Raw genomic sequence first — 27856 nt, 5'->3', positions numbered from 1 at the left:
TGTTAGTGAATCCCAACTGTGTGCATTATTTTTTTTTTTTGGAAACAAATGAAATCAAGAGGAAATCAATGTGCAAACAATGTAAGAGCAGACTGCCATAATGGTCCAGCTTGTCCAGCTTCTATTTCTGTGTCAAAAAGGGCTAAAATTCACTTTGGCAAACTTTGTTTATACTGAAACCTTCATCAGAACAAGATTAAAATTTGTACCAAAACTGCTAGTTAGAGTGGGTATGCTTTCACTATTTCAACACTGGTAGAATTTTTGCTGCTTCAAACAAATTTCTTACTAATTTGACTTGCCGTCATACTCAGATATAAACCGAAGTTCTAGAGTACCAGTTATCAGCAGTTCCTCATTTCTTACTTCCCAAAAAGAAGATCCAGAGGCAGAACTAAATGTACAGTCCTGATCTCTGGTGTATGTACCCTTTAGCTTTCATTGCAGTTGTTTCTTTCTGAATATTAAGAGGAGTTTTAAACATCACAGAGCCTTGCACTGAGATTTTAGTTTCCTCAAAGAGGAACCATGGTAACTTTTTTGTGAAAGATAACAACTTGACTCTTAAAGTCAAGAAACATATGAAACACCTACAGACTAAATCCAAGTGACAATGAATTTCAAGGACAAAACTACCTTGAAAAAAACAGTTTTCTGCCCTACCCATTATAAGCAGCAAGTTAAGCCTTCTAATCCATCATCTTACTTTCCAGCTTTTCCCTCCTAAAATGACTGCTTTCACTTTTAATGACGCATCTGCTGTAGGATCAAACAACGTCAGACTGAAGTGCCAAATGCACGTTACAAAAACTTCTAAAGAAAAGCTTTCTGAATAAGGTGAGTCACAGTACTGAAAGGTCAGATCCCGTATTACAGTTAACTGTTTAGGAGGTACAGAGGGAGATACAGATAAATGTAGTTTCTCAAAGGAAAGCTCTTCTGCAATCCTAATTACTTAATAGGACCTACCTTATCTACAGTTGCAAAGATGCTTCCACCTCTATCTCATGCACTCATCTGGACTATACACACAGTCATTTGTACTTTTTCTTGAACCAAACCTATACAGCATCCTATTAACCAGCTATTTAGCTCTTTTCTCTCTTTCCAAATCAGAGACTCAAAGTTCCCCGGAGAAGAAAACCCACTCAAACAGAACAGGACACAAACATCAAATGAACTTACAGGAAATTTATTCCAACTTAGTAATGTTTGCTACTGTGTGTACTATTCAGGAATTTATAGACCATATAAATTATTTTGCTACTACTTTCAAAAATGTTTTAATAGTACTACAGAAGTTAATAATACACCAATAAACATTGTCACCGCAAAAGATTTGTACAAAAAAAGAAAAGCCATTGTAGAAAGGATAGTGGTTTTTATTGTAGTCTTAGAAAATATTGAATTATGAAAGATACAAAATCAACTGTTGTAATTATCTGTTTATTTTACAATCTGTATGCCACCATACTCTTATGGCTTTTAGATATTCTGTCCAAAGTATTTTAAAACATGCTTTAACAAAGTATTGTACAATTTCAAAATTGACTATTTCTTTACTGGAAAAACTCCAAAACATTTACCTGAGAATTCGGTATCATAAAATTGTCATTCATTCTTAACTTTTGCAAGTTGATGATATAGCCTATAGAAGTCAACATGCAACTTGTATGTCTACTGTATTAAATAAATATTTTAAAAATTATTTAGATGCAGCTGGTTAGGCAAAAACCTACCCTCAAACTTCAACAAGTTCATAATAGATTTAAATACATGACACAAATTTTATCTGAACCCAACATGAAACGACAGCTGTAACTTCTGCACTGGAAGCCCTGCAACATTTGCTAGATGGAATTCAGACATGGCTGATCAGACCATGGCAGTGGAGCACAACTCTTCTTGGTGGATATTCCAGCCTCTGGACCTGGTTGTCACAGACTTTGTTTCATTCACAGCCAGGTGAGTCGGGGTATGGGCCACTGGATATATATTAAGTTCCCAGCCAGCCACTCTCTATATACTTGCTCCATCAGTTTATAACAAAACATATTTAACCCAAGAAATTCTATTTTAGAGTACATGTATTATAGGACAATGCTTTAATGTCATTATCCATGTCGTTTCAAATATCAACAACTTTAAGAAGTGATAGACAGTAGAGGGTTTGGGACTTTAATTTTTACTCTTCTGTTGACTTGCTTACTAATTAAAATGGACACTTAAGATAATATACTGCCCATGATGGCAGTACACGAGGGAGGCAGGATTAAATTAATCAGGAATATACAGATGCTGGAGAACAGACACAGAGAGCTTCATGAGTAATACATATACAGGATCAACGTATATAAATCCTAGTCATTTAAAAGAATTTCAATTTGATTATCTGAAAATGTTTCCAAAGCAGAAGAACTCTCATGATGTCTGCAATATTTGTCTGCAAGTATTTATTTCTGAACTTCAGTTACTGCAAGCACTGATTTATACAAGCTATATTCCATTAACATAATTTTTCCCCTTAAAATATGATATATGATGAAAATCCAAGGATATCACTAGAGATTTGAATTAACTTTCAATCACATAAGTGAGGTAGTGTAGTCACTTGTATTAGGTGCTGGTTACAAGAAGTACTGTTGAAGTCTGTCAATTTTGTTTTAAATAAGTGGCCTAATAGTCTTTATTTATTAATGCTATGTTACCTGCTAAGAGGAAGAGAATTAAAAAAAGATCCTTGCCAAACAGTTTCGTTAGCAAGTTTTGTCTCACTGCAAGAAAAAAAAAACAAAACACGAAGTAGTATTTACAATAGTCCTTTGCTCTAGTCGCTGCCTACTGTACATGCACACGAAGACACAAACAGCTAATATACACTCTGAGGTAGGAAATGAAGAATTCCACTGGCTTGTACAAGATTCTTCATGTTTTGTAAACCAGCAAAAACAAAGTTTTCTGTGGTGAGGTTCAATACTTAGTTCTGGTGTAAGAACAACATCTAAATAACAAAGCAATCATCAGTATACAATATGCATCTACTTCCAAGTAAAAGTCTTCTTAAAAAAGGGGGGGGATTACTTGCCATTTCTCTTATTTTAGTGGCTGAATTTCTCCTTCATAAAGTAAATAAAAGAAATCTCTCTAGCTCTTCTCCTTATTATACTTTTTATACATCTATACTTATAACACAAGCCATTGAAAATGCACTACAGGTTTAGCCATAAAATTATCCTGAAGATTAAAATTCTGAAATAGATCTTTACTGGTCCCAGTGATCAGAGGGCAATTAGACTTAAGAGATTATAGACTTAGAGATTACTTAAAATGCAATTAGGCACTGAAGTTCTGAATAATTTGGTGCCTCAATACCATAATTAAAAACAAAGCCACTTGTCCTTAAACTTCCACAATACTTCAATTCCATCTCATTACTAACAGCAGCAAGCTCAAAAGGTGCTAGGATAGTAAGTTACTGTACATCAATGAATTTTAACAAGCACCTGGGATTCAGATGCCAGAGGATCCAATGCACACTGTATAAGCAAGGAACTCTACCAGTTTCAAGCTTCTGCCCTTCCAGTACGTTATTTCTCTCACAAAAAATAAACAGAGGAAGAGCAGTATACTGCAGCATCTCCGCTGTTCCCATCTTAACTACACATGGGAAAGCTAAGACAAAGGCAAATATTCAATAAAAGGTGGCTCTGGTACAGGGATGTGAACAGCAGGAAGCAGTTAGCTGTTCCAGAGAGTATTTGGCAGAATCTCCTCATAATGTCATGTTATCCTAACCCATCTACAAAACAAACATTTATAAAGCTATACACGCTTCTTAAAGTTTGTCTGCCAGAAGAAAAAAGACATCTTAAACAGATAAGTACTCCATGTACAGAAGTCATTGTGCATAAACACATTAGGAATCTTGAGATGTAGAGTGGCATTAGGTACTGTGGCATAAACCAGAGTGAAGGCTACTTGATACCTGAATGAAAGCTTCCTCACAAACGAACATCTGTGCACAAAGTTTATACTTTCAAACAACTTACTGGAACATTCCTTGCCATCACCACACAGAAAAAGCTCCAAGGCTGACACGTACAAATTACACTCGAACTACACAGAGCAAACCCAAAGCTTGCCAAGTAATATAATGACCATGTATATAATTGCCAATGTAGTTTTAAAAGAAAGCTTCCTCTTAACTTTCACTTTGTAAATTACTTTAGGATAATGCTCAATCTTGCTTTAAATCACAACGTTGAGAGGCTGGCAATAGGAAGAGAATAGATTTACTCATCTGTAGTGCATTTGTCAGTCATTTGCTGACAGAAGTCTGTGATAGCACCACTCTGTCCACTCTGTTCCACGAGTGAAGTTTTCTCCAGTGTTCTTACAGAAGCTGGATGCAGTTCTTGTACTTGATCATATGGTGCATCACACACACCTTTCACACACTGATAACAGGAACTCTGCTCGTTTGTAGACGTAACACCTGAAAGGCCATCTGCTAGTTCTAGACCCGTTGGTATTGCGAGCTCGCTATCAGATGGCGCTGTTCGTTCTCTCTCCGGGAATAAAAATGAAAGCGGACAATCTGAGGAAGAATATTTCGCAAGTATTTGTATTTGCTCATGACTCAAGGCTGCTTCCTTACACACCTGCTGGCAAAGTCCAGTCAAATTCTGCTTTGTCTCACCCAGAGTTGACAGAATGTGATTTCTCTCCTTCAACAAGTTTTCTTTCTCATTTTGCTGCAAAGAAGAAATAGCTTTTTAGCATACATTTTAACACACAAAAAATAAAACAAATCTGTAAATAACATTGCCAAATTCCTGCTGTTTCAGCAGACTGTAAGATCAACAATAACACAACCAAATGCCTACTAAAAGAACAATCCTACCCATCTTGAAGCATTAACTCAGCTATTTGAAGTGTCTTTTCAAAACAAAGTTCTTCAAAACTAATGCTGACAGCTAAAAGAATAACACTAATTAAATGAAACCTAGTTCCACTTACTGTAAATATTCCCAAAACACTAGTTCTACAGGATAACATATCTACACTGTTACCAGCCCTGTTAGGTCAAACAAACATTAAGCAGAACAGTTTCCATGGATATTTTACATTGAAAATTTAAGCGTAAAAAAAACAGACATCACATTTTCAGTATTGATACTACTCTGTTAGATGAAAATAAATTCAATACTCAGGAAGTACTAAGCCCACCACAGAACAAACAATTGACTTCAGAATTGTTTCTGAAGTAGAATAGGAAGATTTATTTTACTTCAACACCATAATCTTTCCTGAGACTTCTGGTACAACTGGTTGAAGACGCAAGGACATGGAAAACTAAGGGGCTAGCCTAATGATGTAAACAAGCAATGTCTAGAGGAAAAGAAAATGAGGAAACAAAGGACAGGAAATAAGACCCAAATGAAGTAGCTGAAAGAAGAAACATTTTTAGTTCTATAGTTAATTTAAAAAGGCAGAGTTTTGAAGACACACATTTCAGTTTCTGCATGAAGTTTTAAATAGCTTTTGAGAAATAAATCACTATGGGTTACATCAATTCATTCTTAGAAATATTACTCTTATTTCTTCTCACATTCCTTCTTGCAGGAGAAACTCATACTGCAACCTCCACAATTTCGTTTTGAAAGAATTCACTAGTGTTAAGCAGCACTTTGCAAGGGAAGCAGTTTTTGCCAGCCTCTTTTGCTGAAAGTGATTAGAAAGAGTGCAGCTTTGCCAGATCTCCTAATCTGAAGCGTACATTTTGGGTATGCAGAGTCACTCAGCTGTGCAGCATGGACTGATGAAATAATCTGAACTGTTGCTTAACACAAACTTCAACACTGAGAAATATTTTTTCCCAGTGTAAGATGTGGGTGGAGAACTTAAGTTGTTAAAAAGTTAATGCATTTCAATTTTAGCTGCATTATATTAGTACTGCAAAGTAATGCTAACTAGGAAGTCAGAATAATCATCAAATTAAGAACTCTCACTGCTGGTGAAGAACCTATTTAGGTCATGCATTTCTCCTTGCTATAGTATATATAACAAGATCTCAGTTGCATTTCAGATCACAGCTATGGCCTGTCACACAGTGACACATCCTCCTCCTGAGCCATGGGATCTCCAAGGAAGTAGTGTTTCTTGAGGCCAGCTGTCCTTTACTCTGCCCCCCCTCACAAGTTCCCACAGTCTAAAACTGGTGTCAGAAAGTACAAGGTAGGTGGATATGCATACAGGTGTTCTGAAAGAACTGTTTCTATGAAGCCAACCTTTCCCTGAGAGGCCCATGTGTATTCGCACATACAGAACAGGAGTGAAAAACAGGAACACAAAGGCTCACCTCAAAGGTCAATCAGCAAAGATTGCATGGACTATACGAGGAGGATCTGTCATGGTTTCACACCAATGACCAACTGACATCGTCAAAGGAAGAGGTATGGGGAGGAGAAAATATGACTGCAAACAAAGGCTTGCAGGTTGAGATAAGGATCGTTTAAAGGAAAAAGAAAAAAGGGAGGAGAGTTTTGATGCTGTGCCAAGCCTGCTCAGCAGTAGACCAAACACTGGTGCGATATCAGGGCTGTTCTAGCTGCAGCTGCAGAACACAACACTCCATGGGCTGCTGTGGGGAATTTAACTCCACCCCTGCCAGACCCAGGGTCAAAGATGGTCTTCTGTACAGAGCTGGTCAAGAGAAATGACTAAATCCAGTTCTCTCAGAGAGCAGTTCGATTCAACACAGTACTACTTTTGTTTGCATGTAAGTGGAGCTTAACATAAGACTTTCAGATTCGCAGAATCACTTGGATGGGAAGGTACCTCGGGAGGTCTGTAGTCCAGCCTCTCACTGAGCACAAAGTCACCTCTGAGTAAGATCAGTCTGCTCAGGGGTTTGTCCAGTGGTGTCATGAAAAGTCATGAAAACCTCCTACGACAGAGCCCACACAACCTCTATGGGTAACCTCCTCCATTGCCTGCCCATCCCCATTGGTAAATGGGTTTCCATATATCCAGTTGAAACCTATTTCTCTTTATGACAGTGTCTCCAGCTCCTGTGCTGTAAATAACACTACCTGCTAGGAGGCAGGAGTACTCCCATTCCCAACAGCTACATCATCTTGATGACTTCCCCCCAGATGTGGGCAGGTGGCTATTATCTCTCCCCACAACCATCTCTCCCCGAGCAGAAGCAGCCCCATTTCATCTGCCTCTCCTCACACGAGTACTTCAGCCTTGAATGCCCTGGGGACCCCACTCCTAACCTTATTCATTTGTCGAGGTCCTTCTAGCACAGGGAGGGCGGTGGCGAAACTGGGCACCGTATTCTGGATTCAGTCTTATGAGTGTTAAGTATAGGAGCGCAATCACTGCCCTCAAACCACTGGCTGTGCTCCTGTTAATACAACCCAGGATGCTGACAGCCTTTTTTCAGCCTGGATAAGCTGTTGACTCATGCTCAGCTGTTGACTCATGCTCATGCCCAGAACACTCCCCCAGGGCCCTTTCAGCAAAGCTACTCCCCAGCCAGTCTCCAGCCTCTACTAATGCAAGGGGTTAATGTCTGCCCCAGATAAAGGGGTTTATCAAGAATACACCACAAATATTATGTTTTAATCTGAGAAAAACAAAAACCTGATAAGCAACAACTCAGACATCCATACAAGACAACATGCTGCATATACTGGAAACCAGTATGGGTAGTTTTGCCAAATAATATTTCCTAACAGCACACAGTATTATCTACCTGTCCAAAGTTTTCCAAGTATAGCTATACCTCATTATCCTCTCTCAGAGCCACATCACAGAGAATACCGTGGGAAGAGCAGCTTCTGAGACCCAAGATTGGCCTGGAAAAGCAGAAAGGAGGCAGGAGTCCCCATGCACAAAGCAAGTTGGGTGTGTACCACACAACACTTTTCAGATGTCTCTTCTTCCAGCCACCCAAAACTTATGCCTAGACAAGTCTCTCAGTTTCTGAATTTGTGCACAACTTCCACAAGTTTGACAGAGCACAACATCAGCTACCCTAACACTCTCAACAGCTCCAAACATCATCTTCTCAACAAGTTCTAAAGAAACTTACCCACTTGGGGAAAAAAAAAAGTGACAGGAAACATTTGTGCCTAGAGCACAATTCAGAACTCAGGCCTCACCTCACAATTCTCAATGCTCATTGTCTAGCGCTCGCACAGCAATCTGTCAAACAGCAGACGTTCATTCTGTTCTAATGTAGGTCCACAGAAAAAAAGGATATTACACTATAATTATCGTTTAGTCAACTACAGGTCTAATCTTGCAGATGAATCATGTCTTTAAATTTTTCTCCCCAAACTGTTGCACAATGTTGACGAAGTTACAAAACAAACAGAAATCGCATAAGACGACAGAAACAAAGTTCTGAAATGTCAGAAACAGCTCCTTGCTTAGCCTGAGTAATATAATTTGTTTTTATTAGCACAACCACCTGATTTCCCTCCCTACTTGAATATCTTCATTCAGCACACTGAATGGACTTGCTCTGTCAACTCATCAGGGTTGTATGGCACTCTCAGCCTTCCCTTAAAGTCTCGCATTTGCTGCAGAAAAAAAAATTGTGAAAGACAAAGCATTTCTAGAAAATAAGTTTCTAGCCTGTGGTCCTTTGCTCTAGTTTTATTTTCTTTTTCACTTCAAGGTCAGAAGGAAAAAAACGTGCTTACGTGACTACATATGCTCCTGATGCAGATACTACATTCACCTACATGGAGCACAAAATCTTAATCACCAGACACAAATTAAAAGTACAGTAAACCTAACTTTTTAGTTCATCTCGTGTAATCAACAACAAAACTGAGATGAGAGGGTCAGAAACAAACAGTAGAAAAAAGCCATTCACAACAACTTTCCTGCCAGAAGAACTTCAGATCACGCACAGCTGTCTGAAGCTACACATTTGTCACTTTAAAGGAGTAGCAAATATGTAAACAGATGCCTGTAGAGAAATTTGGATGCATTAATTCCTCAGCTACAATCTTGATAAAAACTGATAAAACTGCAAGCAACTTCCTGCATTCTGCTCTGTCTTCTGCCTTTCTGCACATGTCTCACTTTTAAGATTCAAGACTCAAGAAATGGTTTCCCAGCCTGTGCTGGTATGTTACAAGGACATTACCAACAATACTGTAACAGTAAACTTGACCATGAGCCATATAACGAGTTGAAGAAAAAAAGCACAAAGCAAGAAAGTACAGAGAGGTAGAACACTGAGCAGGATGAGATGACAGTGTGGGAATCATTCTGTGTAATTAAGCTCAATACTGATGGCAGTTCTGAAACAGCCTTCACAAAGGATTATGCTGTGATAAAATTTTACCACAGAAAAACAGAGGAAAAGCATGCATTTTAGAGTAGGCAAAGAAAAATTTAAAACTGTTATTAAGAAGTCATCTGTTTTAAGACTGAAAGTTCTCTGAGCTTTATTTTGTCTTAAGTGGATAAAATAAGCCACCTCAAGCTGCTGGCACATATCCAAAGATGACATTTAAAGAAAGACTCAGATCAATATTAGTAATGAATATTTATACATACCAGTTTTTCGATTTCAGATTCAAGATTCTGTATGCAGTCAAGTTTCCTCTTACGACATCGCTGTGCTGCGATTCTATTTTTACTTCGCCTTCGGATATCATGAATACAGTCCAACTGTTCAGGAGTTAATTTATGCATTTTCAGAAATGACTGGAAGTCATTTCTGGAAAGTGAGATAATCCTTTGTGCATTAAATGGCAGTTTTACCTAGAATGTAAGATACAGTTGTAAGTCAAAGGTGAAACTGGTTTCCACATACTCCAACAGGTCAATTCAAGTCTTATAATTATAAGCGTTATCACAACACTTATCTTCCTTAATCTCAGAAGCAAGAGCAAAGTAATATAGCCATCAGATGAGGTGGATAAAATCCAGGGGTTTCAAAGGGATGAGCTCAAGAATGGGAGAAATAACTGAGCACATTTACACTAGATCTTCAAAAGAACGTTGAGAGTAAAACCAAAAATTGATCCCTGTGTACAGCAAATCACTTAGGTGATACATTGTAAAACTAAGTTATGGTTAGGTGGTGCATAAAATAGGTGTCAAGAATTGTTATGCAGTCTGAAGTTTCCTCTAACCTGCTACTAAGAGTGTGTTCTGTATCTATTTTTATACTTCACTGTAGGAAAAGTTAGTATGAAACAGGCACTTAAAGTAGAGAAGTTACTGGCAGTTAGTATTTGTTTTATAATTCTTAATGCTGGAGAAGAATCAGGCTGTTGCTACTAAGTCAGTCTATGTAGGTAGTATGTACACTTGGGCTATGGAAGCAGGTATCAGAAACATGCAGATCATACAGTCCTCATAAATACCGAAAGCCATCTTTACAAAAAAAGTGTCAGGTTTTATTAAGCACCCAACTAAAGACACTATTTTAATCCCTCTATTTGAGTACATTAAACAGTAAAATGTTACCCTGCAGTGGTTAAAGTTCTGGAATTTGTTTAAAAAGCAAATAAAAAAACTACCACCCTTCTTGTGTTTGGCTATCACTGGTTAATAGACAAACAAACGGGCAAAGTATTACCTTAAGCTATGATGCCATTTTCTTCTTTTTAATATAAAGATGAGGAATGTTTTTAAGCCAAATCTGGCCCTTTATGGCCTGACAACCTTCTACAGAAATGGCAGCTTTCACTTATTTTAAGTCTCAGTAAGGTCCCACCATACACAAGAGTTGCATTGCAATTCTACAGTTCTAGGAACTGTGACAGAAGTCATTCTATTTACACAGTAAATCTTTTTGAGATTTGACTACTTACAGCATTTGTCTACAATGCTACCAAAGCAGTGACATGTAGGAAAGCAGCGTCAAATAGTTTCTGCATTTCAAGGGAACAAGTATAGCCAAAGTTCTGGAGAAGGTAATGATATTAAAGTAGTCTTAAATACACAGCTACTGTAGGCAACTTGGAAATTCAATTTTTGTTTTGCCTTCTCACCTCAAAACAAAAACAGGAGTGTTTTAAGCTTCTAGAAAACAGACCATGAAATTTAGTTATGTTTAACTGAAGTAGGAAAAAAAAAAAAGAATCCATATGCTGTGGTTTAAAATACTCCTAACACCTTTTGATCAAGTTGTTCCACAGAAATATCTGAAGAGATCGAATACCTAAGCATCTGGCACTTCAATACCCAACAAAACTCTTAAGTCTCCCTGAATCAACAGTGATTTCCCACATAGATCTTCAAATGGTAATTTTAAGTTTAACTTCCCAAGTTTTTAGAACAAGCAACCACAACAAAATAACAGGACTCGGGCTTCTGAATAGGGACTTAAAAGACTTGGAAGCGAAGAATACACAAGGATGTTCTTACCTCACATTCTTGTTCTCTTGCTGAACAGGATTCACTGTCTCCCTCGGTGTCAGTTTCCGAATCCTCTCCTAAACTTATCACATAGTTATAGGGACACTGTTCTTGCTGTTGTCCCTGAACATAATCTCCACTGCTTATTTCAGAGCTGTTGGAGCATCCTTCGGTACTAAGGTTACTTATGAAGGGGCAGTTGACAGAATTCAATGTTGTAAAAGTTCGTTGAGAGCAAGGTTCAGGGCTTTCACTGATCCTGATACCCAGCCATGGACACTCTGATTTCTTCCCCGAATATACAGGCTCTGAGCATTCTTTCAGAACTGCAGACTGTAAATGGATTTGGCAGGGCTCTGTACTGTAAATATCACTCCAGAACCCTTTTGCTAGATGTTCTGCTATCTCTCTCTCCACACTGCTTCGATCACCAGCTGACGTAATGTTAATGGCTTCTCTAGTGCACAAATCAACCTTCAAAGGTGCATCATCTTGACCTTCAGTTTTGTCATTCCCAACTCCAGTACTTGTTGCAGTTTTTTCAGCTAAGACCGTGTTGTTTTGTACACCACTGAAATTCAAGTTACCATATTGCTCACATGTATGCAAAAAAGACACAGAATTAAGTCCATGAGGTGCAGCAGTGTTTTGAGGGAAAGCAGCAACATCAATTTTCTCCACAGGACATGACACGCTCTGAGTCACAGAATCCCTCTTCAACTCTTCCTTTTCCTCAGCATCTTCCTCCCCTTCTTCCATTTTTACCTGAGTCTCTTCACATTTTGAGACCAGCTGCATAGGTACACACTCCTGAGCTTTTCGTGTGCCATCATTATCAGATATTTCCTTCTCGAGAAAAGTTGCAATCGATGGCACCTGAGTGTCTTTAATACTGGAATTGGACTCTGTAGTATGAACCTTGTCATTTCCAAAAGCTTTCTGGAATTTCCTATACTTTGGACATTGGGAAGATGAGCTGGAGATGTTACCCTTTTCTAAATGTGATGGATCACCCATTTGATTGGTATTATCTTGGAGAGCAGGTGATGTTTTAGGATTTTCTTCATCTTTACAGAGCTTTGTGTGAGATGTTTGAATATATTCTTTTTCTATAAGTTCTTCTGCTTCATCATCTATTTCTAGGTCTCCATCATCCACATTGCCAATTTTAGGGTTTGCTTTCTTACAATGTTGCGTACAACATTTCTTCCTAGGACATTCCTGCTGATCCGATTTACAGTCCAAAAATTTGAATTTGAGAAACTGGAAGCAGGACTCTTCAATGTTGTGTACACCCAAGAATTCAGCACACTTGCAAACTTCAGACACATTGTCTTTATTTAAAATAAGTTTAGCTGTGTATGCAAACTGAAGCAAGGGACTAAATCCTTTAAGTGTTACCTATTTAAAAAAAAAAAAGAATATTAGTAAGGCCAACTTCCTTCACGATGAAACCATGACCAACTCTCACTCGCTTCCTCTCGACCAGGACATATAGTATGAAAGAGAACAAGGCTCTGTATTTCCAATTCCAGTACACCGGGCAGTTCAGTTGCCAAGTTTCCAGTTGCAGCACCAGTGTTGTAAATGGGTTTAAACACGCAGAACTCACATTTACCAGTGTGTAAACCATGTCATCAAGATAGAGAACAAGAGAAAAGCAACAGGGTTGTTCCACAGAGGAAATCTGGCCACACTCATTGTAAAACAAACCTTCTGATACATTTTTATCCTGTATATTTTATGGCAATTTTCTTCTCTGCTGTGATAAATCTTTTAAATTGTGAAAAATATTGCTGTACGCTGAAAACCAGTAACTGAACTCCAATTTTACAAAAATATCTTTCAAACTGAAGTTACGCATGAATTACCCTACAATAAGATCAAGATGCTGCTGGCATTAATCATTTATTTGAAGATCAATTACTGCTATTGGCTCAGCTTAATGCATCGCTGATATCAAAGTTTTTGAAATAATGGAATTTGACCACTTATTTGTTACTGTATCCACTCTATTCCTTTCTTCTTCCTGTGGATGTAAAGAATGGTACCTAAAACCCTACACAACAGCAGTTATTCTCAGTTTAAAGCCTCTTTGGAGTACATAGGTTTACTGGAACAGTTCCATCATTATCACCTCAGTTTCTACTGCAGAACAGGTACCTAAAAGGGAACTCAAAGATGAGCAAAACTGTATCATCACAAGTTCTACACAAGAAAAAGTTACTAAGGAATCATGCAGGAAAGCGTAAACAGACCATCATATTACAAGTTACGTGATACCTCAACTAGCCTCTCTGCAAAGAGAAGATGAAGCAATATGTTCATTATTACTACTCAAACTCAAGAAAGGTACCAGAGCGTGGGCTTAATTTTAAAAGAACAGGGCTTTATGCTGAATAAAGTGCCATATTAATGCATGAACTACACTGAATTCTTCTGCCAGCAAGACAGTTTACTATACAATACAATTTGATTTAGGAATCAGTTGAGTTCTTTTTTAAAAAAAAAAACAAATACCACATGAAAGGCAGCTGAAGGGATCTGCACAGAGACAGTTCAGCAAAAGAACATTCTGAAATAAAATCTTGTGACCTTGTTGTAAAGAATTCTTAAAATAGTGTTTCAAGTATTCTCTGGAGACAAGAATACTGATTATGCCATCACATTAATTCATCCCTAACAATATGGGCAGGGAAAAGACAGTTCATCCATATGTTTTCAAGAATTATTCAAACCTAGTACAGCCAACAAATCATTGTAGTAGGTTTACAAACAAATTGCACTTATGCACATAACCAAACAAAACAAGTACAATATTTCAGAACTGTTTTTCCTACATAAGGCAGATTTCATTTTTTTAGCAATAAATATAAGAGAAAAAACACTATACCCCTTATACTTTCTCTTAGACATATCTAGATGTCTATCCTCGAACAAAATAGACTAGAATGACTCTTGGACTGACTGATCCTAAAAATCAGGTCTTGCAGAAGCCATTAAATTTCATTTGCATTTTTGGCTCAAATTTGAATTCTTAGTAAAAACATTGGTAGGAAAACAACAGCAGAAAGAACAGACAGCAACATGACAGTAGTTTGTTTTGACAATATAATGTATATGAACAAATCTAAAGCCAAAAATATATTGGCATTTCAGATTGTGGACTGGTGTCTTTCATTTTAAATTTCAAATACTTTGGATGATTAAAAGGGTTAAGAATTTTTTAACCAAACCACGTGATTAGTATTTGTCTCTCTCATATATGCAGCTTCATAAACTGACTCATTTCAAAGTATTCAGCAGTTCCCAGAAGACAAGCTCAAAAACATTTTCAGATTCAGCAACTTATCAAGTAGATGATGAGATCTAAGTGAATCTTATCTCTTAATCACTGGTATTTTTGCTTCTTACATCAGTAATGCTAAACGATGCTCTTAAACTGTAGACTTATGAGGACTCATCTCACTCATGGTATCAGGATTATTAAATTCTTTCATTTTGTTTACAAACTCTGGTTCCCTTTTAACTCAAGTTGAGTTCACAGGTCCATGGGAACACCAGCGCTTTACAATAGACTGTTCCCCCTCTCCAACTTTGATGTACATTTCTTATTCTTCTAATACCCTATTTTTCACCATTTCAAAAGTTTGTCATGTCACTAATTCTTCTCTTTTATTCCAAATGATCACTGTGTCCCCATCACCCTAACTCCCTTATCAGCTCTTTTCATTACTTTTCTTTTAATAGGGAAGATATTCAGGCTACCAACATAGTAAGCTATCAAGAATAAAAAGGGGAAAAAAGAACGCACAGACATAGTAAAGAAGTTGAGTAAAAGTAATGTAGTGATATTATGATATGGTATAGGTTTGTAACAAAGTCATTGATCAGAGAATAGCAAAGATCATGGAAACTCTTCAAAGAGACCATCTGACCCCTTTTGGTTTTCTTTTTTGTTATCAGATCAGGAAGATTCTGGATACAGAATCTTATAGTGAAAGGATTATTTTAATGAGATACAGGCTTACTGTGCATATATTGATGCATTACGTTTAGTACTCAATTCACTCTTACATGAACAAGTCACTAGTGTTGCGTCACTACAAATATTCATTGGCATGCACCTTGCCTCCTGCTTTAATGATTTCAGTTGACTTGCCGACAACTGGCATGTTATTTCTATCCCCCTCACCAGGCTGATTATCAAAAGCCACCTCCCGGAAAACCATTGATCACGCACCAACTAACTCTTAAGCTTACTGCTGCTTCTTGGCACAGAGCACTTGGAGGCTCTTGACTTTTCATTTACAAGCACAGTGGTTAATATAAAATCCAATCATTTGTTTGCCTCATGCCTCTTAAATAAATACCATCTGAAATCTTTAAGTGCCCTGAATGCTATTAAGTAAATGGCATCTGAAATCTTTAAGTGTCTTGAATGCTTTTAACTAAATACCAACTGAAAACTTTAAATGTCTTGGATGCTTCAGGTATCTAATAATCAATTTTCTTGCCTATGGATGACAGGTTCTGGCTCATTTCCATTGCATGCCTTTGAATTCAATGTCATTTAAGAGTGTGGATTTCAACTGGAAAGAGAAAGCAAGTAGTTGCAATACATTTTCTCAGTCTTAAAAGTATAAAAATACAGTAGAAAAAAAGATCGAGCTGCTAATTATGCATGCAAAAAAAAAGATGGGGAATTGAACAGAAGGAAAACAACAATGGTAAGCTGCAAGCAAGGAATATAAGCATGGTTGTATTATTCAAACCTTCTTAAACAAAACCTCGATGATGCTGGTGTAAAGCTTGAAATAGTAATACCATTCATTTGTTGTTTACTACTCCAGAAGTATTCCCTTGTTGTATAGGATGACTACTTCTGCAGTGCTTCTTCAACAATTGAGGTCTATGTTAAACAGCTGTTTTTGACAAGCTCATATGCTTTGAATCTGGTACACAATTTTAAAAGTAATATACACTTAATTGAACAGCTCTACTCTACATGTTCCCCAGCACAGTACTTACTTATTGTCAGTCTGTGATATACCCTCTGATCTGCCTAGCCTTTACCTCAAATCAATGGCAGCTTTATAACTCCAAAATTCCTTCCTCTTCAGTTCTCTTCCCTTAATTTCTAATCTCAGTTTAGCACCAGCCTACTGTAAAACAGATTTGAACAAAATGGATCAGAAGAACAGACAGGTAAAATACAGAAGCAAGTGACACTCACCTCCTCTGGTAAAGTGATGATAAGATCAGCATCCAACTGGCCCACAATTCTTGAAAGGAAGTAACTACTGCAAGCTGCTAGCACAGCTTTGTGAGCCCGAAAGCGTTGGTCTTCCACTAAAATAGTAACATCACAAAGAATATCTTGCTTTCTCTGATCATCAAGACTGAGAAGTACATTGGTACTATGTACTGAAGACTCATATGCAAAAACCACACTATTCTTCTCACTTAGAGACATTCTGTATCACAAGTGTTGGTGTAAGTCTCAGTGGAAAGCATGCTTCTATTCTTCCAATCTGGAGAAAGAAAAAGAAGTAGTGTACATGAAAATCATATCCAGCAGGAACATACTGATGATACTAGAACATAAAAAGGAAACCGTTAAACATGCATCACCTGTTCTAATTCTAAGAATAAGTTTAACACCTAATATTTCATTCATGATATCACAAATATATGATTATGAGCATTTAACATATCCAAACCTTGGTATGTACATCTTCAGTATTGGTTTAATAGTCGAACAGACCAAAAAACACATTTTCCCTTGACTTCAGTGATATAGAGTTTTTCCTCAGTTTTTCCAGTTTTTCCTCAGCAAGTCATTAATAACTTTACTGTAACGCCTAGAAATTACTTAAGCATTAATTTCTAGTTACGGAGCTAGTAACTCCAACACTATGGAAATGTAAAGAGAAATATAACCCAAATCTGTTAAGCCAAAATCCACCAAGATGCTACTAAACTATTTGTTTATTGATTCATCCTGTACAGAGTAAACTACTTTTTAAAGAAGATAAAACAAATCTTCTAACAATTCTTCCTGTTTTTGCAGTAAAGAAAAAAAAGCTTTTACCTTCTCTCTAGCAAATACTTCACTTTTTAAGCACATTAGTTCTCTTATTTTTCACTTTCAGTAATTCTCCAATGCAGCCTTCCTCCTGCCCTTCTGCTCATTGCTATTTGGATCATGCTTGTCAAGAGTTTTCTTTCTTAATGGAACACTGATTCAGATCACCTGGCAATGGTGTGATAGAACAAAGTTTTGAAATAACAGTATTCATTGGATAATAACACTACATGATATAACATCAAGGTCTCAGAAATAAACTCTTAAGAGTCCTGAAGCTATTCCTGAACTCCTGGTGTTTGAGAAATAAAGAGCTAGGAAAAGTCAGCCCTCCTACAGAGTGCAAAGTTTAACACCATTTCCAAGGCCAATCTTTACACTGCATTTCTAACTTCCTACTTTCTTTGGATTGAGCCTTATTTCAAGAAGAGAGAAAAAAAAAAGGCATAATAGAAAGCATCTTCACACCTAAAGCTTGATCGAGAAGCTAAGAAGTTGGATTTGGAACTAGCTAGTGATCTACAAGGAAAGTGTGTCACTAAGAATAGCGATACATTAACAAACTAAGCACTTCCATTACTCTGGACTGCTCTACACAAGGGTTACTGTAACTGCAGACAGCAACTGACACAAAACTACCCAACCATTGTATTGCTCAATGGAGTTTGTTATGATGTGCCAGCTCCCAACAATAAAATTGTAGCCAATATGAATCCTCAGTTTTCAGATACGGGAAGCTTTCACAAGTCAGGGAGAGAAGAGGGCAAAAAAACAACAGCTACCCTGCTAAGCTATACTTCTAGTTACTCACAACTCCTGTTATTTTCACAGGATACAGGCATTTTTAGTGATCTTTGAAACATCCAGACTCCAGTAAAGCAGAGTGTCAACATGATTCACACCTTCCACTCCCTAATGGAATACTGCACACTCAACCTCACTAACAAAACTATGGGTCATGACTTGACCAAGAAAGTAAGTCCATTGTAGGGTGTTTGCTTAAAAAAACAAAATTTTGTTTTGTGAAAATCTGAAGTTCATAGCACTTTCATAGCATGGAAGGTTAAGAAGAACAGTAGAATATATATGCATGGAAGACAGCTGAACCCGTTCCATTTCATCTCTACACGTCATACAATGTGCTTTCAAAACCCCGTGCAGCCTACTTAAAGCACTGATAATGAATTTCCAATGTTGTTGCTGCCAAAAAAAAAAAAAAAAAAAGAAAGTTTCTACATGGGAACACCACGTTCTGTTTCTTCAAGGGTGAAAGCATTTTATTTGAGTATAACCTGATTTAGTATTTTTCAGGTAATAGAATATTTTACTTTCTAATGTGAAGATTCCAAGAAGGATTAAGCCTCAAGCCCCCACTTTTTTTAAACAGGAGACAAGTATGAAATATCTAAAATACAAGATGTGGCATTTCATTAAGCATTTCAAAATTTAAGAGAACCTTTAAAAAGCAAAAAACAAATCCCAAAGCACTAAATGTCTTCTTTGTAAAAATCTAATAACCTTCATATATTGCAAAGAGAAATCAAAAGGAAAACAACCAGAAGACTGACAATGCTCATGAAAACAAAGTATCAAAACAGGAAAGGAAAAATGTAAGCACTGTATGAAATCTGTCATACTTAAGAGAAGTACTAACAAAGGTCAAATCTGTGTCTTAATTCTGTTTTCCAGTTGTGTAATAAAGGCAAGGCCACACATTCATTATAGCACGTCATGACAGCCAACTAGATTTTCCACTCTATGTTCAGAATACTGTTGGCCATAAAAATGTCATTATATACACATCCACAAACACAATGCTAGCAGAAACTCGGTATTCTTGTCTCCAATTGGAAAAAAAAAAAATCTTTTTTAAATTGTTTTGGGTTCTTCCTACTCTAACTATTCTTCTGGAGCACCCACAAATTATTTCCATTAATACTACTTACGGATGGCCAAAGGGGGTAAGTAAGAGGTTTGAAGCAGAGAAGGCAATTAGATAGCACTTTAAGGAGGTGTGTAATTTGCAAGCTCAATCTGCAACTGTTCCCCTGGCACAGACCTTCACCGCCCTTCCCTGCCCCAGTACAGGCGTGGAGCTTGCATCTCTTCAACAAACACCTGTTGGATTTCCCTCTCCCCCCCCCCCCACAATTCAGATGCAAATAATTAAAAAAAAAAAAAAAGAAACAGGACACTCAAAACAGTGATAAACTACTTCCTTGAAAGTTATCAATCTCCTATTTTACCATGCTATCTTTATTTTCAAGTGAACACTTAAGGAAAGAAAACTAGAGGCAGGCACAGATAGCTTGTAGAAATACTACAAGTCAGCCTATGGCTGTATCTAAAACCCCTGTTCACTCAGTCAGTATAACCTAACAAACATTTTGCTGTATGCAAAAGAAGCTAAGAAACAGAAACAGGTAAGAACACTGCTTAAGGTATTTGATAGAGCAGTCACCATCAAAAATAAGGGGAATCCAAAGAGATCTTAAAAAAAAAAAAAATTAAAGTACTCCTTATACTACAGGTTGAAAGGATTAAAGAAGAAACAATATGTCACTAAGTACGAATCCTCTGTCAGTGGAAGAAAAATTAGTACTGTCAGTACAAAGGCATTCCTTAAATTCCTCTCATGAAATTCTGGGCACCTAAAAACCTCAGAGGCTTGAGGGGAGAGGAAAGAAACTAACATGAGTGCTAGTATAAGAGTTACCTGGAGAAACACTTGCAGCTGAATGAATCGAGCTCTACTTTGAAAACACAGTGAAGCATGTGACTGTAAAGCTGCCATTCTTTATCGGGCAGCCACTGTGATCAAGAACATTCTGCTTAAGGGCAAAATTATTCTCTTAAATACTGGCTATAAAACCCTATTCTGCTTCATAGCGAAGTTATACTGATTTCTTTCATCCCTTCCACGATAGGGCTCAACAGAAAAAAATCATGAATAATAGGTACCTGTAAAATTACTGTCTTCAGGAGATTTACACATCTCTGCTTTAATTGACTTAATATATATGCATTTATTTTCAAAGGACATATGAAATACAAAAGGACATACAAAATACTTGTTATCTTAATGGGAATTAGCACTGTCAACAATGTTAAGTAAAGAAAGAAATTTCTTGGAATACAGTCTAGAGATTAGAGCAAGATGCCTGTCCAGATTTATCCGGAACAAGAGATCTCACCGGGACCCATTTTCCTCATGATTGAAGTTATTCATTAATTTATATTACTAACATGGAGGTAATTGCATAGTATAGAAAGTGTAAGGTACTTTAAGTAAAGTTAAACCAGACTTCAGGTATGCTCATCTGATAGATTACAATTGGTAAAAGTTACTTCTTAACTCCTTGTTGATGGCAGAATAAACCAGGTTAAGTAATCCTCTAGAGCAGGTACTGGTAGGGAGGGAAGTGAAGAGTCACTTCAGAGTTGATCTTCAGGAAAACCTTAAGTTGTCCCCATTTGACTTGAGTTGCATATGTTCCAAAGATGATGATCACCCTGGTTGAGTCAATGTCGAGCTATAAGGAACTGCAGTTACTAAGTTACAGAAGGAACATAATAGATAATATTATCTTGGAATAGATAGGGTAAGAGTGGAAACATATTACCCGGATAAAACCTTGTAACAGCGCACATGATACAATTCTCCTCCACATGCAGGAATCTGGCCCAAGGTAAATTAACTGTAACTTTCACGCTCAGCAGCACCACTACAAAAGGTAGAAGCCCACATGCAAATGAACATCCTGTGGTTGGCAGAAGAGCCTTATGCCAGAGGTGAAAGAAGCTCTGAAGCATCAAGTTGTCAATGAAGCTGAAGTACTTAATGCTAAGGAGAAACTTTCCCACTACACAAAGGGTAGCAAAACACAGTTTATGTACACTCAAAAGGAGCACCCGCTTTTCTCACATAGTTCAGCCCAAGCTTGACGATATTCCCCAATGATCAAGCCCTTTACAGTTGCACAAAGATAAACAGAAATCCTATTCCAAAGGGAAAGTGCTATTTCTAACCGAAAGCAACAGCACTAAGATGTGGATGTTAAGAAAGCATATGAAACCTTAAAACAATAAAATGTCACCCATCAGCTCATTGCGAGTTTTAACATCAGCAGCAATTACCTCAAGTCATAGCCTCAATGCTCATCCAGATGCTTGCTGAACTACCAAAAAAAAAATCCATCCTTCCTACTGAGAACTTCTAGAACTTCCATGCTCTGTCCAAAATATTTTATTTATAATGAATGCCAAACATACAGGATCATAAAAATCAACTGAACTGACAAAATAAATGAAACATACTATTTAAGAACTTCTTCAGACTCTAAAGCTTTAAACAGAATAGCCTGCATTTTGCATCTATGTCAGAAAATCCCCCCAAAGTCATATAGCTTACCACAAAGCTTTTTATTGACTCAAAAACAATCAAATAACACCAGTTCTGTATGCTTGTAGTTGTTTACTGTATACTTCCATCATTCTTTCTAACCAGAGAAGACAAAAACAACAGCTGGAAATGTCCCCGCCTGCCTACAACAGCTGCCAAGAACTTCACTACTAAGTAACTTAAAACAACAGCATGACAGCTCTCACACTGATGAATAAATTCAGCACCCTTCAGTTTGCTTTCAACCACCATAAACACTAAAAAGAAAAAGGTGAGAGATTTCAGCATACAAAGGGGCATACTTTACAGCTAAAGCAAATGTTTTTGCATGTGAGACCAGCTGAAGCTGGAAAGATCCTCTGGCAGCATTAGAAGAAAACTCACAACCAGAAAAAATGAATGAGTCATAGAAGTCAGCTCCATAGGCTCTCAGACTCCTACAGGGAAAACAGCCAAAACATACTAAAATGGCACTTAGAACTGAGGTAGATATTTGAGAATGGAAATTAATGCAAGTAAAAGCAGAAATGACCGAAGGATACACCTATGATTTGTGTACATGTTTACTAAAATACTTTTTGGACATTCTGAGTTGAGTGTTTCAAGTGTCCTTAAAAATACTAAATCAGAGCATACAAATCCATGGAAACCAATAATGGTCTAGCTTTTCCTACCCAGGAGGCTTCCACTTTCAGGACAGAGGTGGCTGATTTGCCAAACTGACAATCTAAACTCTGTGGGGCAAATCTAAAGACCCAGAAAAGAAACTCCAGTATCTAATTCTCAGCAAGATAATGGGAATCCACAGGCACCTGCATTTCAAATCTAGTGAGCATCCTAGCTTAATGATCACCTGTGAAAGGCTGTCAAATAAAACATAGGACTGTACTTTGCTACCATCAACTGTAATACACTCAATAGCAAGAGGGGTAATAAACCAGCTCAAACTGACATGTGGTTCGTAGGTCTTAGGCTCTACAAAGATAGTAACGGTACTAGCAAGAGCCAAGGAAAAAAAAAAGCCATACAAGTTACAACCTATCAAGTTGATGCTTTCTTCTCAAGAGCAACAGCATCTTATTTTCCATCAGTCAATAACTCCATCTCAGAAATTCCTGAAAGGAGCTAATCTTCTATCCCTAGACTCAGTTATGTTGCTCTACCACCAGTCTGTCAACAACCACAGGGTTTTGTTTTGTTTTTCCGCCCCCCCCCAGACCTTCCGCTACAATACATTTCCTGTAAATTATCCAACCCAAGAGTTACTCAATTTACTGAAAAAGTAAACAAAAACCTGTTCCTTATTCTTTACTTAGTGAACAGCCATCCTCCTAAGGCATGCTGCATATCAATCTCCAGTAGTAATCACAGTAATTTCCAGTATTTCACAGGTAGAGTTCCTGAAATACAAGGAAGCAGTGAGTGCAGTTCATCCTCAGCAGCTCCAAAGCTCAGGCAGGTCACCTCTCCTGAATCCACCACCTAACTTGGACATCCAGATGCACTTTCTGCTGTGATCATCATCAAACCAAACTGGCAAGATTAATTTCTCATGCAGCAGCCAGTAAACATCTGCTCAGCAATGACAATGCTCATAACTTATCTGTACTCTTAGAACCCCTTAAGTACCTGAGCAATTGGGAAAAGGTATTATAGACAAGAAAATAACTTGAAAAGCAAAACCCGAGTGCTATTCCTGCCTCCGATGCTGATGTATCAAGTAACTTTAAGCATGTCACTTATCTCCCTCTCAGTTCCCTTAGACACATTTATTTCATTCTACAAAAATAAAACTCTCATCCACAAATGTAAAGCACAAAGTAAACAACTATTGTTTACTACTGCTAAAACGAGATTGCTTGGGTAAGAGACTGCTTATTTGAAATGCATGGCAAATGCTTTTTTCTAAGGCTTTGTAGCTGTCCTTGCCCCCAACTTCCTCGCCTTTTAAGGAAATGAAGTTATGTTACAGATGAGTGCCTACAGCGGTTAATAGCTGCTGATTCACGTTATGCTGACAAGGGATGAACAAGCATTTTAGTGTTCATGTTTACTGCTTCTCCATCATCAGCCAGACAATACTTTAAAAAGAACAAAGTGATTCAAAAAAAACTTTTGATTACAGCAATTGGCATTGTTCATAAAAACAATGCTTTCTCCTACAAAGAAAGTAGGTCTCCTCTTCAGATGATTAGCACATTCATAATTAAAACTCTAAGCTATTCTTTATTAGTCTAAACACCTGGATGGTATTGTTCACAGCTTAATTACAAAATGAGCTTTTAAAAATGATTAGGCTGCATTTCTGCGTAATTCTTACCACAGCATTTGGACTCTTGTCAAGTCACAAGTGAGAATTAAAGACTCATGGAAAGTCAGGCCACTGACAAGTCTCACAGTCACCATTTGTTTTCCAGGTTTTAAGCCTAGAGATTCACTTTTTTAAAATATCTGCCATCTGTATAAGAACTCAGAGAGGAAAAAATGAAAGAGAATTGAGAATCCTAGTAGACATTAGACTGCATAGGATTGGATTTTAAAGAAAAAAAAAAAAAACAAACAGAAGACTAGGATATTGTAAAAACACAGAACTTTCACCAGAGTAAAGGTTTGAACACTTTCCCTGAGAAGGTGACATAAAGCAGTCCATATCAAAGCCAGAAAAAGTGTTTTGATTTGCAGTTTAATATTAACTTACACCACTAAAATTTTGTATGAGGCATTAAAAAAAATAAAAGAAAAATCACTTTGTGGGATTTGGTTTGTTCCAGTGCTAGAAACAAACAGGACTGCAGGGATTTCAGAGACTCTTTTGCAGCAAAATCCCACCATTTACAACCCGTCTTCTCTGCTGGTATTCAACAGTTACTCTGGGAAGGCGGCTATGCCCTGACTGAAAATATTCATTTAGGATGAAAGGTAAAATGAATAACAAAGCTTGCTCAACAAGTACTTACAGTCAACTCTTGCCTTAAAGGACAAATACCTTTGCGTTTATATCTACATATTCTACTCCTTGCCACAGTTAAACCACATGAATTATGTATAAACAACAGTCAGAATCCATTCATAAGTATGAATGTCAAAATATTTACAATAAATAGTAAATTAACCATCATTAGTTCTAATGTATGAAACAACCCAGAAAGAACTGAGAAGCAAATATATTGGCAATTCAAAGTAACTATTTCTTTTTTGAAAGTAACATTGTTTGTGGTGTTAGCTTTTTAGCTCTTCCGATTTGCTTCCACAACCTTTCTTCACAGCACATGAAACAAACAGAATTTTAAGAAGATTTTAGGCATGAATCAGGAAGAATTTTGGACACACTTCTATGGAAACAGAAAAGCATATGGAAGTTTGATCAGAATTCGCAATATTTATATATTTCTGTTTAGAAGACAGAATGTACCAGACTTCAAATGGTAATGGGAATAGCAAGTGCTATTTAATTCCTTATGAAAGTATTAGCTAATGGGCCAAGACTGGAATATAAATGTTATCTTGACAGTTAAAATTAAGTCACTCACAAACACTATCTCAACACGATCCTGAAGACTACTTGGATGTTGTTTAAGACGCAGTCAATCTGAAGGCATTTTAGCAGACCCTATGCTAGGGTCTTCCACTCTTCAGCATACATCTAATGGTTAAACTGAATTTGTGTTTCACTAATGCTTCTAAAGCCAATTTTCCATAACACACTTCCCTCTTCTTTGTAAAGTTTCAGTAGCCGACAGGTCAGTTGAGCTTTACTCTGACCTGCTACCTCACATTTACACAAAACACTGAAGAACACTGACTTCCCTTCACATTACCAAAGAACAAAACCTCTCTCCACCACAAAAAGGTCCTTAACTGAAAAATATAGCATGCTGCTGGAGATGAAGTTACTTTTGCAACACAGCCTATGATTTGTTTCAGCACAGTGAGCACCCCCTCCCAACACCACCCCACTGTTAACTTCTGAAACGAAGACAGGGAAAGCTGCAGGAAGTCCTCACAAATTATCCCCAGTTTGGGCATACTTGGCTGAATTCACACAACTTCATGGCTGCTTCAGCAGTTATTTTTTGCTCACTTACGGTTTTGTTCCTACTCACATTTGCATTAACCAACATGTTACCACTGTTTAACTATGGGCTGCATACAAACAGGACTTATGCTATAAATACCCCCAAGTTTTTTTCAGCCCCTAAAACCTCCCTCTTGAAACTTGCAGTGGCAAAACACAAAGGGGCAATTAAAACACCAGCACTCAGAGACAAGTCCTTCAACTGGCCTACCAATCCCTCCCTTCACACCAGTCTGCCCAGAGCAGGGAGAAAGCTGGGTTGATGGCTGAATGGAAACATGAGAAATTTATCTGAACACCTTTTCTCACCTGATCAGGTGGGGGAAGAGTGGAAGAAGTATCAGGGCAAAAATACTTGGGCCAAAACCACTGGGCAGTTATTTGGGACTCAAATTACTACTCAAGTACAAAAATGTCTCTATTCTACCCCCAACAGTACCTTTTTTCTATGTCCAATGGTAGTGCTACCTGATCAAAATGATCAGGTGAAGAGCATGGCTTCTAATACCAGACAATTCTAACATTAACATCAAATTGCTATTGCTTAAATACCCTTAAGGTACTAAGATCCTATTAAACTAAGGTCTTGGATGTTTTTGAGTATAAGACAATAACTCAGCAGATACAAGTTAAAACATCCATTTTGGTTACTTCACGTGCCAGTGAAGCAGAATTCCCAAACATCTCACCTACTGTGCCTCCATTCACCTCACAAAACAGATCCAGCCTACAAAAGTGGATTTGTACAGAATCACAGAATCATCTAGGTTGGAAGAGACCTCCAGGATCACCAAGTCCAACCTCTGACCTAACACTAGCAGTCCTCCACTAACCCATATCACTAAGCTCAACATCTAAACGTCTTGTAGATTCCTTCTGTATTAAGATATAGTCTAGAAGTACACCAAAAGAAGCCCAAATACTAAGGGATTTAGCAGAATCATCTCAGAATGATCCTTATGAAAGGCATGCAGCATGGATACTCTGCTTTCAGCAACTGTTTCTCTCTCCACATCTGCAACCTTCGGGCCTCACCACCTGGAAATGTGTACGCCGCTTACTCACAGGTGTCAGGACACGCAGGAGGAATCATGCCATGCAAGTCACCTTTAAAGGGGAAACTCGACCCACAAAATACGACATCATAGCTTAACAGCTTTACTCACTCCTGCTTGGTAAGGAGATTCCCATTTGTTTGCTCCCTCAGTTTATAGGGCTGTAAAGGATTTGTGGAGCTGTGTAACTAACTTACGGCATTTCTTTCCAGACGGCAACTCGTCATTACTACAGCTAAGCACGTTTTCCCACACACCTTCCCGAAAGCGCCTCAGATCAACGCGTCTGTCAGAAGTCACGGCGTGACGGAGCCGCACGCAGAGCGCTACCTCTACCCCCACAACACCGCTCTGAACTCCCTTTAATCTCAGCGACAACGCAGAGGCTCCGGGCGGGCGCTGCGGCTCCTTGTTTACGGCCCGCTGCCGCCCCCCCCCCCCCCTCCCCTGCCGGGCACCCAGACCGCGCGGGGCGGCGGGGGGGGACCGAGGGGGGTTGCGGCTGCCCGGGCGCAGCGCGGTCAGCGCGCCTCAGCCTCACCCCCCCCACCTCCCCCCGGTACTGAAGTGGTGCTGCCCTCGCGCCCCCCCCCGCCCCCAGCCCAACGGGCGCCCAACGGACACCCAACGGACACCCAACGGCCGCTCCGCGCGCGCGCAGCGCACCTCGCCTCACCTCAGCGTCTGCCGCCGCCGCCACGGCGGGGGCAGCAGCAGCAGGAGCAGCAGCGCGGCCACCGCCTGCCTGCTCGCACCCTTCCCTCCTTCCCTGCTTTACTCCTGCCGCCGCCACCGCTCCGCCCCGGCTGCTCCTGCCCCGGCGGCTGCGGCCCGAC

The 27856-nt window shown here is 38.4% G+C and overlaps 1 protein-coding gene across 7 annotated transcripts; it reads right to left on the bottom strand.

Moving 5' to 3' along the window:
• Positions 1-1176: 1176 nt before the first annotated feature.
• BACH1 (BTB domain and CNC homolog 1) lies at positions 1177-27856 on the bottom strand. 7 transcript variants are annotated; one of them, XM_084538548.1, is made up of 6 exons: positions 27697-27851; positions 17495-17656; positions 16637-16934; positions 11410-12801; positions 9589-9795; positions 1177-4754 (listed from the first exon to the last, which is right to left on the bottom strand). In XM_084538548.1, exons 3-6 carry the CDS (start codon positions 16874-16876, stop codon positions 4293-4295), a joined length of 2301 nt encoding a protein of 766 aa, XP_084394674.1. In that variant the 5' UTR covers positions 16877-16934; positions 17495-17656; positions 27697-27851; the 3' UTR covers positions 1177-4292. The 7 variants fall into 7 exon arrangements, with proteins under 7 accessions (XP_084394674.1, XP_084394675.1, XP_084394676.1 ...); XM_084538549.1 differs by having other exon boundaries at positions 27687-27841; XM_084538550.1 differs by lacking the exon at positions 27697-27851 and adding an exon at positions 23203-23285.

The sequence above is a fragment of the Aythya ferina genome, assembly GCF_964211825.1.
Source record: "Aythya ferina genome assembly, chromosome: 1".
Classification (NCBI taxonomy): Eukaryota; Metazoa; Chordata; class Aves; order Anseriformes; family Anatidae; genus Aythya; species Aythya ferina.
The sequence above is the reverse complement of the archived record's forward strand: the minus strand, read 5'-3'. Positions and strand labels throughout refer to the sequence as shown.

Coding starts and splice junctions, on each gene's coding strand:
- BACH1 (XM_084538547.1), bottom strand. CDS start 16,876: ATGTCTCTAAGTGAGAAGAATAGTGTGGTTTTTGCATATGAGTCTTCA. Junction 9,796..11,409: donor CAAGAGAACAAGAATGTGAG/GTAAGAACATCC, acceptor CTTACATTCTAG/GTAAAACTGCCATTTAATGC. Junction 4,755..9,588: donor AATCTGAAATCGAAAAACTG/GTATGTATAAAT, acceptor TCTTCTTTGCAG/CAAAATGAGAAAGAAAACTT.